The 12,240-nt window shown below is 40.0% G+C and overlaps 1 protein-coding gene across 5 annotated transcripts in view; it reads left to right on the forward strand.

Moving 5' to 3' along the window:
- LRRC28 (leucine rich repeat containing 28) overlaps positions 1-11,841 on the forward strand; it is a 51,386-nt gene extending 39,545 nt beyond the window's left edge. For all 5 annotated transcript variants that reach the window (XM_066196095.1, XM_066196097.1, XM_066196096.1 and 2 more), the window contains 3 exons: positions 1,929-2,104; positions 4,329-4,488; positions 7,381-11,841. In XM_066196095.1, the coding sequence (XP_066052192.1) occupies positions 1,929-2,104; positions 4,329-4,488; positions 7,381-7,453 (409 nt within the window). In that variant the 3' untranslated portion in view covers positions 7,454-11,841. The remainder of the gene's footprint in view (positions 1-1,928; positions 2,105-4,328; positions 4,489-7,380) is intronic.
- Positions 11,842-12,240: the final 399 nt, after the last annotated feature.

The following is a 12,240-nucleotide window of genomic DNA, read 5'->3' on the forward strand; positions in this document are numbered from 1 at the left end:
TTATTTTTAAGAAAACATTTCAGTATGGGGAGAGCACATATGTATTGTTAAGAAACCAAAGGTTTTATTTGATAATGTGCTGAGAGACTTTAAAATTGTGTAATAAAGGTCATGTGAAGAATTTCTATGTTCTTTCCAAGAAAGCATTAGTAACCAGGCTAAGGTTTTCATGGGTCAGGCAAGAGTTGAAGATCCAGGCTTTAGTGCTCTGTCTGGCCCTCCACTGGAGAATAAAATCTGACAAGCTGCTGTTACTGACATAAAGCTTGATTTCTGAAAATAGAATATAAATTGCCTTGTGTAAGTATTGAATCTCTGTCTGGGCATCCTGCAGTCAGACTGACTGAAAAAAGTCTTTTATATGAGAGGTGATGATCTCAGCACTCAAAATAAATTTTGATCTTATTTTTTGCAGATTGGATTTCATAGTCCCCAGTTAGGGATCTGTCAGTCTTGTTGAAGGCAGCCAATAGGTGGTCTCAGCTTTTTTTTCCCCTCACTTATTTATCCACCAGGCTTCTTCTGCAGCTCCTATTTTTCCTCAGCTGTTTAGACCATCCTCTATTCCAGTTTTTAACCTCCGTGGATTTTTCAAATGGCATTAATAGCTTCACCCGTTACATAAAGTAGACCAAATGTGCCAGCTCTGAACTGCAGAGGCTGTAGTGAGTTCATGGGTCTGTTCCTTAGTGAGGTTGGTAGGGGGTTATTCAGCTTGAAAAGACAACATTATGGATTTATTTGTTGTGATAACTAACTCATTGGGAATGGATTGTTGGAATACTGGATCTCTGAATTCCCACTTAGATTTTAACCTCACTAATGGGTCGTAGGAAAGTATTAAATATTTAGCAAGAGGCTTATTGACTTGCCTGCTGTTTGATGCTGCTCTTTTTTGGTTGTTTCTCTGGGCTGTTTCTCCTTTAATCAGAAGAGATGAGATTCTTTGTTGTCAGAGGAGTACTCTGAAATTTCTTTCACATCTGATAAGGTTGAGAGCGGTTACCTCCGTTTTAGGTCTAATATCTGGGAAGGCTGACAAATTTGTGTTTCTGTTCCATTTGTTAGGACTGGCCCTAACAAGTTGCTCTTGGCTTCAAATTTCAGTTGTCATAAACAATTCCAATTCCCCTGTTGACTTCCCCAACCTCTTAGTAGAATTTTCCTATGCGTGTCTCTCTGGTATGATCGCTTGCAACAGGGATCACGTAAAGAGTTATTATTTTTACTACAAGCTAAGTTTCTCTCCTTGGATCCAAACAACCTTCCCTTTCCATATATGATTTGGGAAGGGCAAGGCTGATAGACTTATTAGGATATCTTCCCACTACAGCATGGCTGTTGTTTTTATTTTTCTTTCATCTACCCACCCCGTGCCCTCCAAGGGAACTCGATGGATGGGGAAAGGTGTAGTACAGAATTACCCAGTGGCACTTAAAATACATTTTTTTGGGGCTGGAGTTTGCCTCGTGTTATGGTTGAGAAATCCATGACTGTTTTCAACTGGTTGATCCAAGACACGAGAAGCAAATTTGGGTATGAAACTGCTCCCCTCTGTAAAGTATTTGCTAACAAGAAGCTGGAAGAGATTGTCATCACGTGGGCAAAGTAATGGGCACGTAGCAAAGTTGGTTCACCCCCTTGGGATTGCGTTCTCATTTCTTTATGTTATTTGATGAGTAATTCCTCCAAATGTCCCATGTCTAGCACATCACAGAAGGTGGGAATCTGTAGAAACATAGAATAGTTTGGGAAGGGACCTTTAAAGGTCAGCCCAACCATGCACTGCTCTCTGCAAGGAATCCATGAGGGGTGCTGAACTGAGAACAGTATCAGGCTTACTTTGGGTTGGTCATCTGGGTTTCCCCATAAAGTTACTTTTATTATTTTTTTTCTAACCACTTTCTAAATGTCTTGTGTCCTTCTAGTTGTGGTTCTCCAATTCAAGTTTCAGAGGTGAAACTGCTCTCTTTTTCATCAGGCCAGTTAACTGTGTTCCTGCCAGCAGAGGTGAAATCTATAGGGACAGAAACAGATCATGTGCTGCCTTTGCAAGAACTGGCCATGAGGACCCTCTATAACACCTACTACAGATTTTTGAAAGGTATGAAATTTCTGCTTTCTTCAGATTACAGAAAAAGTGAAAGCGTTTTCTGGCAGTGAGAGGAACATTTTTAACAGTTCTTCAAAGGCTTGGGCAAGGATTTATATTTTAAAAGATTTATTTAATCAAATTATGTTTGAAATGCTGCATTAGAACAAAAATGTCCAATATCCAATATCAAAACCAGAGTTCCAAAAACTATTTCTGAGGTCAAGTGGTGCTTATAAATGGTTTCTTCCTTGAAGCCTGTATGAAGAAGGACGCTGCTTTTTTTTTTTTTTTTTCCTCAGGAGAAACTCTTTAATGGAAATAGGAGATGAGAAATACAGTTCCTGAGGCAAGATCAGATGCATCAGCCAACAATGCAACTCCTTGCCAGGCAGCACACTCCTAAACTGGCAGACTTGTTATACATAAGGCAGAAGAAATGCGAGCAGCCCTCGGCCATTTCAGCACAGCGTGACAGCTGAGCTGCTTTAGTTCTGCCCCAATTCAGGCTCTCTGCTCTAAAGTGGCCCTTGGCTCATCTGGTTCTGCATCATGCAATCACATGAGTTAGCAGTATCTGATGATAACCTGCAGATCCTCTCAGATCTGGATGTGTTGTGACTGCCCACTGTTGATGCTATCTTGGGAGTTTTCAGCTTTAAAGGTCAAAGGAGGAAGCAGAAGAGTGGAGAGTTCCAGTGGGAAGAGTAGAGGGGTTGTGGAAAGAGTCTCTTGTACCTTGGCCACTGGAGTAAATCCTCACTGCTTTGCCAGGAAAAGTGTACAAGGAAGTCTGTCTTTTCTCACCCACTTGTGACTTGCACAATCGTTTCTGGAATCCAACTGTGTGGATGTGGTTCCTGAAGATGCCAGTGAAGTTTGGTTTGGGAAAAGGAAGGTGATATTGCAAAATCCATTTAAGGACTGGTTTGTAAACGGTTTTATACAAGGCTGTGAGGATTACACCTATTTCAGCCAAGATGCAGAATCTGAAAAAGATGGATTTATCTATCCAAATACACACACCCATAGATATGTCCTGTTATGAGTGACCTTATTAAAGACTGTGGCCATTACCACTGCAGCAGCCCAGTTTCAGTGAGCAGGAGCAGTGCCTGTGTCAGACAGGTGTACGATGATGCTGTGCTGGGGAAGCAGGTGGCACATATGATTAAAGTAGCAGATTTCATCTGTCACTGCCTAAATTTGCAGTTTCAAGAGTGCTGTTAAATACTTGGCGGCGGCTGGGGAAGTGACAGAAGTGACTGGACTACTTTTCCTCAGTCTTTGCTTGGCTGCAGAGTGTGACCTTTTCTTTCTGACGCAAACGTCCTGCTCACCCCCTCCTTGGGGCTGCTGTGGTACCTTGTGTCTGGGCTTCAACCTTGCAGTGTTTGAAAGCTGAAACCAGTGTGATACCATAAAACTGATTTATCAGGGACTGCATCTTGTCTTGATTACCCAGCATCTCAACTCAGTCACCTGGCTTGGCTGTCTCTCAGTTTCTAGATAGAGATTAGCATGTGGGGTTTAATTTTAAAACACCGTGTGGCTTGGGCCAGGCCTGGGAAAGTGATGGCTCTTTCCCAGGAAATGACCCTGGAGTCCCTTTTGGTGGTAGTTATGGCACCATGTAGGCTGTGGAGGAGCACTTAACAGATGAGGAATGTATCCATCTTTTTAGAGTGGTCTCTTTGGTTGGACCTGTGAGAATTATGCTGGGCTGGATTGAATTTCAAGTCATTCCAAATATTGCAAATCCCTTTTTGCTGATGGTGGAGTTTGGGCTTTGTAGTGAGGTTAGCTATCCTGCTGGATTGGTTGCTGAAATATTTTAATAAAATACTACTGATGTCCTTTTCATAATGTTGTATTGTCATTAGTTACTAAACATCTGTCTAGATCATATCTGTGTCTAAAAATCCTTCATGGTCTTTTAATCCTTTGTAATATTTGCCCAAGCTATAATATTTTCACCTGGGTATTTAAGCCCAGTTAAACTTATGCCCACAGTTGCTAAACTTGTACATTTAACTTCAACTTTTTGAATTTAGACATGGAAAGCACTCTGTGCCTCACTGTAATTGTGGTAATTTGTATTACCTCATTGTTGTTTTGACAAAACCTTAAGAATGTGAGGCAGCTGTTTTCTGAATTGTTCATGGATCATGCTTATGTTTGACTTTATCACGCAATCACTTTATTACAAATATTTTTTGTTTCTTTTCTTCTCTAGATTTAAACTTTCTGACTCCAATCTCACTACCCAAAAGCCTCTTGGAATTGCTGCACTGTCCCTTGGGACACTGCCACCGCTGCAGCCAGCCTATGTTTACCATTGTCTACCCAAAGCTCTTTCCCTTGAGGGAAACTCCAATGGCAGGATTGCATCAAGGGTAATTATACAGGAAATTACACTGGGGTTTCGTTTAGGAAGAAAAACACCTTATGGAACAAAGCATATTCTTAAGGATTTTTTTTTTTTTTTAAACTTAGCATTTCAGATCCAAAGTCCCTGGGCTGTGATTGCACGTCTAAGTTGACAAATATTTTATTCATGAGTCAACTGAAATACTGCTGTTAAACTGTTAAAAGGGTCTTCAGATATGCTTGTCTCAGCCTGGTGTAAGACAGGAAAGGGTTTGGATAGGATGGGATTGAGCTGTTTGTGATAGTGCAGCACATGCCTGGCTCTTCTGTGCCTGGGAAGAAAGTGGTGCCTAACACCAGTAATTGCCCTGATGGTCTCTACCCTGACTTCAGATTGCCACCACCAAACAAAAAGTGCTGCAGGATCAAAGATGGAAAAAAGCTCTAAAGCTGGAGCGTAATTAAAATGTTCTACAGTAAAATACTCCTGTTTTAATTTCCACACTAATTAACTTGGGATATGCTGTGGCGACATTCTGCATAGGAACATACATTTTGCAGCCATATATGTGTTTAATAATACTTCAGTTTTATGGTTGTAGCAGTTGGGAAAGTGTCTGCAGGATTCACAAGTCAAGTACACAAGCCCACACAGACTTGCTGACCTACTGGACACTGCAGGCATAGAAGGGACTCAAAATGGGGATATGGTTCAGGAAATGTTGCCTTTTTGTAGGTAAAGGTACAAAAATCCTTTAAGGTGAGCCCTGATTGCTTTGCAGGGATTCTTCCTCTGATCCTAGTTAGTCTGAGTGGATACTGTAGCCTTCCATGAGCCATAATATCAATTAATCCACTTTCGGCAATGGAACAGCATTGTCTGAGAAATTTCAGATTGTACTGTTTGAAAAGTAGTAAAGAAGGTTTAAAGCTAAGTCACTTGGGGTTAAACAAGCAAAAGTGCTGATAGGTTCTTATTAGAGAATTCAAGTCAAGCCATTAATTACAAAGCATATAGCTAAAGGTGGTGGACCAAAAACAAAGGTGCTCTAAAAAGGAATGTTTTTGAGATTATTTGTTGGTGTCTATATAATGCAGGAACACCACTTAGTTCCTGGCCTGCTGAAATCCATTGATCTGATAGTTATCTTCCATAGAAACAAGAAACTGCTTTTCAATAGGAAGATCTTTAGTAAAAGAAAAGAGACTAATGGGCGATTCAGGTTGATGGGACCTGTTTTACACAGCTGTATCACAGCCTGTTTTGCTGTGAGTTTGTAACATGAGAAGCATCTGATTTGTAAGCAATTCAGCTTTATGAAATGAAACAACTTAGGTATGCCAAATCTGGGCAGCAGCCAGAGGGCTGCATAAATGCTTATTTTGGAAAAGCCATCTTTCTTAGAAAGATCTGATTGCAGAGATTGCACACTTCAATTTGCCACTCTGTTACACTTCAGTCATATGTCGAAATTCAGTGGATTTCATGTTGAGTGAAATAATTTACTTCCATATTACAGTCATAATATTCTTAGTCATAAGATGTTATAATCATGCTATAAAGAATTTCTTTCAAACATTCAACAGGATAATTTTCTAAGAAAATGATGGAAAACTACTGGCTAGTCACTAAATCCATCTATTACCCTAAATAATTCAACAGTTTGAGAGTTTGGACTGCTTTGTGATAAATTGCTAGGCATTGCTCACTGTAGAAGTTACAGTTACAAGATGATCGACATTATCAGTAGACACCTTTAGGAATTCTTAAAGTTAAGACTCCACGAAAACATACTTTAGAGCGGTTTTGGAAGAACACTATACGAACATTCTAAAATACAATAATTAAAAATACGTGTTTCTGCATGGTTTTCACTTGTTTCAAAAATAGTTATCGTTCCTTCCCTTAGACAAGAATGTACTGTGTTCTGCAAAACGCTTTTAATGAATCCAGTCTTAAGTAGCTGACATTTGATGCAAATCCACAGAAAATGAGATCTAAACAGGGCAGCCTGTCATCCTTATCTCTGTAGCTTGTGCACTTGACATGGTAAGATTATGTGGAATTGTGGAGGTGTGATAGCTGGTTTAGAAAGATGTGAAGGACAAGGTTTCTGTTCTAAAGAGCTTAAAGTGACCATGAAAACACACAGGGTAGGGATCCTGGGTGTTTGAACAGCTCTGATTAGCACATGCCACATCCATGCCAGTAACTCCTGCCTGGATTTCTGTATCACATTCTGTATCCTCTTAGAGGGAAGGAGAGTTAAGAGTTGGACTGGATTTCTGTATCTGAAAAAGCACAGATGCCATGAGCACTGGGTAAAGTGTGATTTCTGTGTTAGTGAAGAACAGATCTGAACATTTTTAAGGCATATATCTCAGTCCCTGCCAGGCTGGGGCAGGAGCAGGGTCACTGAGGCTGGGATCACACTTGCACAGTGCCATCCCTGCTCACTGCGTGGCATGGTGGGACAGCACTGCCTGTCACTCATCCCTTCTGAAGATCTGCTTGTTCACTCTGCTAACCAGGGAGGACACTAGCCTTCAGTCATTTCATGCCTACAAGCAGTAATTTAAGAAACACCCGAGCAGGGCCGAGGCTGCCCAGCTATTTTCCTGTCAGCTGCTAAACCTGCTGGCTGTGACACTCAGCCACACCCTGCTCAGAGAGAAAAACCACACACTGCTGCTCTAAACCCAGTGCATAAGAAACCAGGCAGGTTTTGAGAACCCCTGCCTTGGTGACAGGCACTCAGAGACAGCAGATGAACCTGTGCTTTTTCTGGGCTGTGGAGATGGGCTAATCCTGTATTTTACAAACCAGCACATTGTCTGTGTGGAATGGAGCCAGGAACTTTAATCTTTACTGACAACTGTTCCCCCCCTCCCCTCCCTTTTTTTTTTTCTTCTCCTAGGAGGACAACTGTTAGTTTTGTGGCATACTGCTGCTCCACCCAGTGTCTGCAGACTTTTGACCTACTGAGTTGATAAACATTTCAACCTCCTCAGGAGTGCTGCCAGTGTAAAGCTGCATTCGATGCCGTGTCTCCTTGGTACTGGAATACCGTGCGTGTGTGTGCCAAAGCAGCAGAAGTGCCCAGTCAGGAACATTCTGAGGCACTTAAATCCTGCCCTATCAAATCTGGAAGAACTGCAGGAACTTTTCAGAAGTGTAAATACCGAGCTTTTAAAAGTATTAACTTCTCTCTTCTCCGAGGCAGCACACAAACCAAACACATTCACGAGCTCTGACTTCAGGATTTCCAGTAGTTTTCAAATGTGCCTGATTTCAGGTTGACCCATTGCATCATTTGAGGCAGTTGCATTCCTCTAACAGGAAAAAAAAAAAAAAAAAAGTTCAGTTATGGCAAACAATTTTTCACTTATTCATCCCTATCCTGTTCCTCTCTTCGACTGCAATCAGGTGTATTGCTGTAAGCCTGCAGAAACCTTTGATGGATCCCAGTGACTTTTCCATAGAATTAAGCCTTATTTTCCCCTCATCTTAGTGTTTACCCCAGCAGAGTTATCCCAGCTGTATCCCAAGTCTTTGACAGTTCTCTGTGGTATTTAAATCCACATGCTAAAAGCAGATCTTTCTTTCTAGTATCATTAAATACCACAGTGATTTAATTGGAGTAACTAGGATATGTCTGGAGACTGAGGATCCTGTTTCAGTGAAGGCTGGTACTGATGCCTACACTAAGGGCTCTTGCTCCAGCATGTTTGAGGGTGTGTTTTCTTTATTTTCATTGCTTTATTTTTAGAAATAGTTCTCCTTTTGTTCCATTGAGTTCTTCAAGAAGAAGCAAACTTTATCAATTCCCCTTGGAAAAAACCCAACTAGTAATACGATAGCAAACCTTTATATCTATTATATGTTTACAGTTGCAGGCTATAGATCTGCAAAGAGCTGGTCTTGATCTTTTTCTAGATTCAGCATTTGGCTGATTTGTCCAAGTGTATCAGTGATTGTGTGCCTTGGAGAAGGCTGGAAATCCAGGAGCAGGTGTGTGTTTCCATGCACAGGTATATTTGCACACATGGATACCTGCACAGAAGGTATTTGGGACATTTGTTTTGATACATTAATGGGAGATTTGGTGCAAATTGCAACTCACTATCGTATTTGGGGGAAACTTTTTTGGTTACATCTTGTTCATTTTAAATAAAGAACAAAGGATGGATAAAAGGCCCAAAATGCCTATGTGACTAAACATTTTGATTTTATACTGAAACAGTTTATAGACCATTAGCCCCTCTTGATTTGTTTTCGAATATATAATATTTTTTTAAATATAATTTGTTCCCTTTTTTTTCTTACTTTCTATTTCTTAGGTATAAACCACTTGTTGATTTAGAACAGTGTGCTGCTCTGTGCAGTAGGTAGTTACAAGCTGAAATAGATATGAATGAAACAGTTTGTTATAAAAATGGCAAGATAAAGAGAGTTATTTGGTAGTGTATTAGCATATGTTGTGGTGAGGTGTGCGTACTTTGAAGGCAGGAGGCATTAAAATGTTTTCCTGTTGCCAAAGAAGCATTTGTTCCCTCCGCAGGCTTCCTGGCATCTCTTCAATAAATAGAGTATCTTAAGAGCTTAAAAGAGTACCAAAAAGGCAGTTTTGAGGGTGTAATTTTTAGGTTGTGCATGTTACTTGTAAAAATCTTTCCTGGTTTTATTGAGTTGGTTTTAGAGAGTTGAATTAACACTAAGAAATGTAGAACTTAATCCTTCAGGAATGCAAGTATCATCTACTGCTTAAGAATTGTGAAACTTTCTAAAATAAATCCCATTTATTAAATCTGCTTTGCAGTGGGCGAAAGAGCCATGTCCAAGCAACCTTGGTGCTTTTGGATTTCTGTCTGTGTCGTTTTCCCAGGTTTGTTTCCATGTTGGAATCCCAGCAGGCCCAGCCACCCCACAGGGTTCACTGCTGAGGCAGGAAAATCCACCTTCAGCTTTATCCTTTCCCTTCATACCTCAGAGCTGAGATGCAAATGGCCCATGTACAATTATATCTGTATCAGAAATGTGCAAGTGTAGGACAGAATCCACTTTTTTAAAAACAGATGATAAAAGCTATGGTAGTGCTACAGATGTTAATTTTTATACGATACTCTGATCAGGAATTTTCAGTATTTTTACTGTGACTTCCTCTGTCTTTGAAGGAGATGTTTTCTTGCAAGTTTTTGTCCTCTTTTTATAGCAAGTTGTAGACTTGAAATCACAGTTTATATCTGAATTCAGTCTGTAAATACTGTTTTGGAGTTAAATCTGGTTGCGATCACCTAAAAGACATTAGCATTTGTTTTATTAGGAGTCAAGAAGAGTGAGGCTTGATTTTATTATTATAATTATTTATTTATTATTTTCTTTCTTCTTCCCATAATCTAATTATTTCTTATTGAGTCTGTATCAGTCTCTTTATTATTGTCTCCAAGTGCAGTTCAGAAGAAATTTAGCCTGTTCTATAAGCAGGATCAATCTTTACTAACACTTTAATAGATGATATTTCAAGAATGGAATGTTCAATAAATAAATGACTTAAACATGCAATTGAAGCTGAAATGTCATACCCTATTTTTATAAAACAAAGAAGGGGAAAGCCAATATATAGACTGAGAATGCAGCTTAAATTCATGTTTGATGTTTTGCGTTGTTTTTTTTTTTTAATATGAACAGTGTTTGTATTCATCCATATCTTTGGGTGATATTCTTCTAGATTAAAATAACTCCATTCTCACTTGTCCAAATTTTTCTAAAGTTGTTCTGCTGTAAGAGTATTTCATAACCAGCAAGCATGAGAGCCAGCTATGCAAATTGCAGAGGGGAGAGGGAGCTTGTTGCTGATTGAACTGTGCATCACTGTTTTTCAAGGTGCCTCAACGCTTGGACTTCTCTTCAGTCGGTTTGTTTCTGGGTAATTTTTGATTTCTTGCTCTGGTTTGTCAGGTTAGTTCCCACTGAGGTAATTATTCCTGTGTACTACAAAAAATCAGGTTTCAGGTTTTGAAAAAAATGACATATTAAAAATTCTTTTGTTGTAATGGTAGATCTTAATTCTTCACTTAGGGTGGGAGCAGGAAGAATTTTGGGGTGTTTTTCTCAAGGCATTATAAAGAGAAAGGCGCTGGGGAAGAGCAAGATAAAATAAGTCCTTAACCCATTGATACTGCTATAAAATTTTTCTAAGTAAAGATTAACTCCCATTATAATTTGGGATCACAGGCATAATTTTTATTGTGGTAACAGGCACCATGTTAATAAAATTCAAACTCTATATAGAGGTAGCTTTTTGTTCTGCCACGAAGGAAATGGAGGAATCTCTGGCTTTGTTTAAAAATCCTTTTGAGTGGTTGTGCCATGGACACTGTTACATTCGGAGCACTGTTCTTGGGGACCTTCCTCATCATCCCTCAGAGGATCAGAAATGCCCTTTCCTGTGCAAAGAGCAAGGTCTAATATAAAGAAATGTGTATTTTTCTGTTTTGATGCTTCTCCTGGGCTCTTACCACGGTTCATTACAAACCTTCTATTTACTTGGTTGTGGTGAGGTTGAGATGTTGCTCTGAGCAGAGCAGTGCTGTTTATTGCCAAGTTGGCTCCAATTCCTGCAGATTGAATTCTGCTGAATCCCTTTTTCTGGCATTGAAGGGAGCACAGGACTGTTCTAACACCCGTGTGGGAGCAGCGTGTCAGGTTCTACTGACATCACAGCCCAGCTGAAGACTGGAGAGTGACAAAGCTGTCACTAGAGAGGACAACTGGCTTTTGAAGGCCACTTTGGCCCCACCAGAGTACCACTGATAACAGAAGAACTTCTGCCCTGGTGTCAGTGGACGATGGCTCAAGTTTTAATTGATGGGAGGGAAGAATGTGTGTTAGCATCTTTGTATTTCTTGCAAAAACTGGGTTGACACCAGAATCCGTGGCTGCTGCTCTGTCTGCAGCTGCACTTCCATAATTCCAAGATGTAACTGTCTTTGCCTCCTACCTCCCTCTTAATACCACTCACGTTGTTGCAAAATGTTAGAGTTAACTCGTGATGGAAGAGGCTGAATAAATTGAATCCAGAGTTTTTATTACTTTTTTGTATTACAGACCTATTTTGTAAGAGACCGAAGGTCTGGTGGAAAGAAATGGCAATGTTCATGTGAAGTCTTCATTGCTTTTGCTTTTATGTGTCCTTTTTTGGATTATGACTTGAACTTGCTTTGCAACTGAGTTCATTCAGAGTCTGTGGAAAGCACGTGTGCATTGCTCTCTTGCTGTGTATTAACCAAATGTCACTTAGTGTGAAGGTGAGCTTGCTAGGTGGTTTATTTAAAGTTAGTGGTGCGGATTATTGTATGTGCTTGTTAATAAACTATATTTTTGGATAGAATTACCGTTCATTAAAATTAACTAAATTCTTGCTCCTGGGACTATTAAGCTATGTTAGAATGTAGCACTTCATTTACATCTCAGTTCATTTGCATGGTAATTAGCTAATAAGTCTCTTGTCCCAAGGCTGAAGAGGTGGGGTGAAGACACTTAAAAACACTCCCAAGCCCAAAACACCACTTCAATTAATTTAATCCCTTTGTCTCAGACAATGTAGTTCATCAGATCTTGCATAATAGGAACAAAACCCATATGGAAATGTTACTTCAGACCCTTCCATGGATTGATCAAAAGGAAAATAAGTTTCAGTAGGGCTGTGCTGCCACCCTGATAGTCCATAGATGAGGCTGTGGTTCATGGATTCCTTACTAAGCAGCATTCAGCAGCT

This window comes from Chamaea fasciata, unplaced genomic scaffold, assembly GCF_029207755.1.
Source record: "Chamaea fasciata isolate MVZ Bird 193981 ecotype frontalis unplaced genomic scaffold, bChaFas1.0.hap1 SCAF_14, whole genome shotgun sequence".
In the NCBI taxonomy this organism is placed as follows: domain Eukaryota; kingdom Metazoa; phylum Chordata; class Aves; order Passeriformes; family Sylviidae; genus Chamaea; species Chamaea fasciata.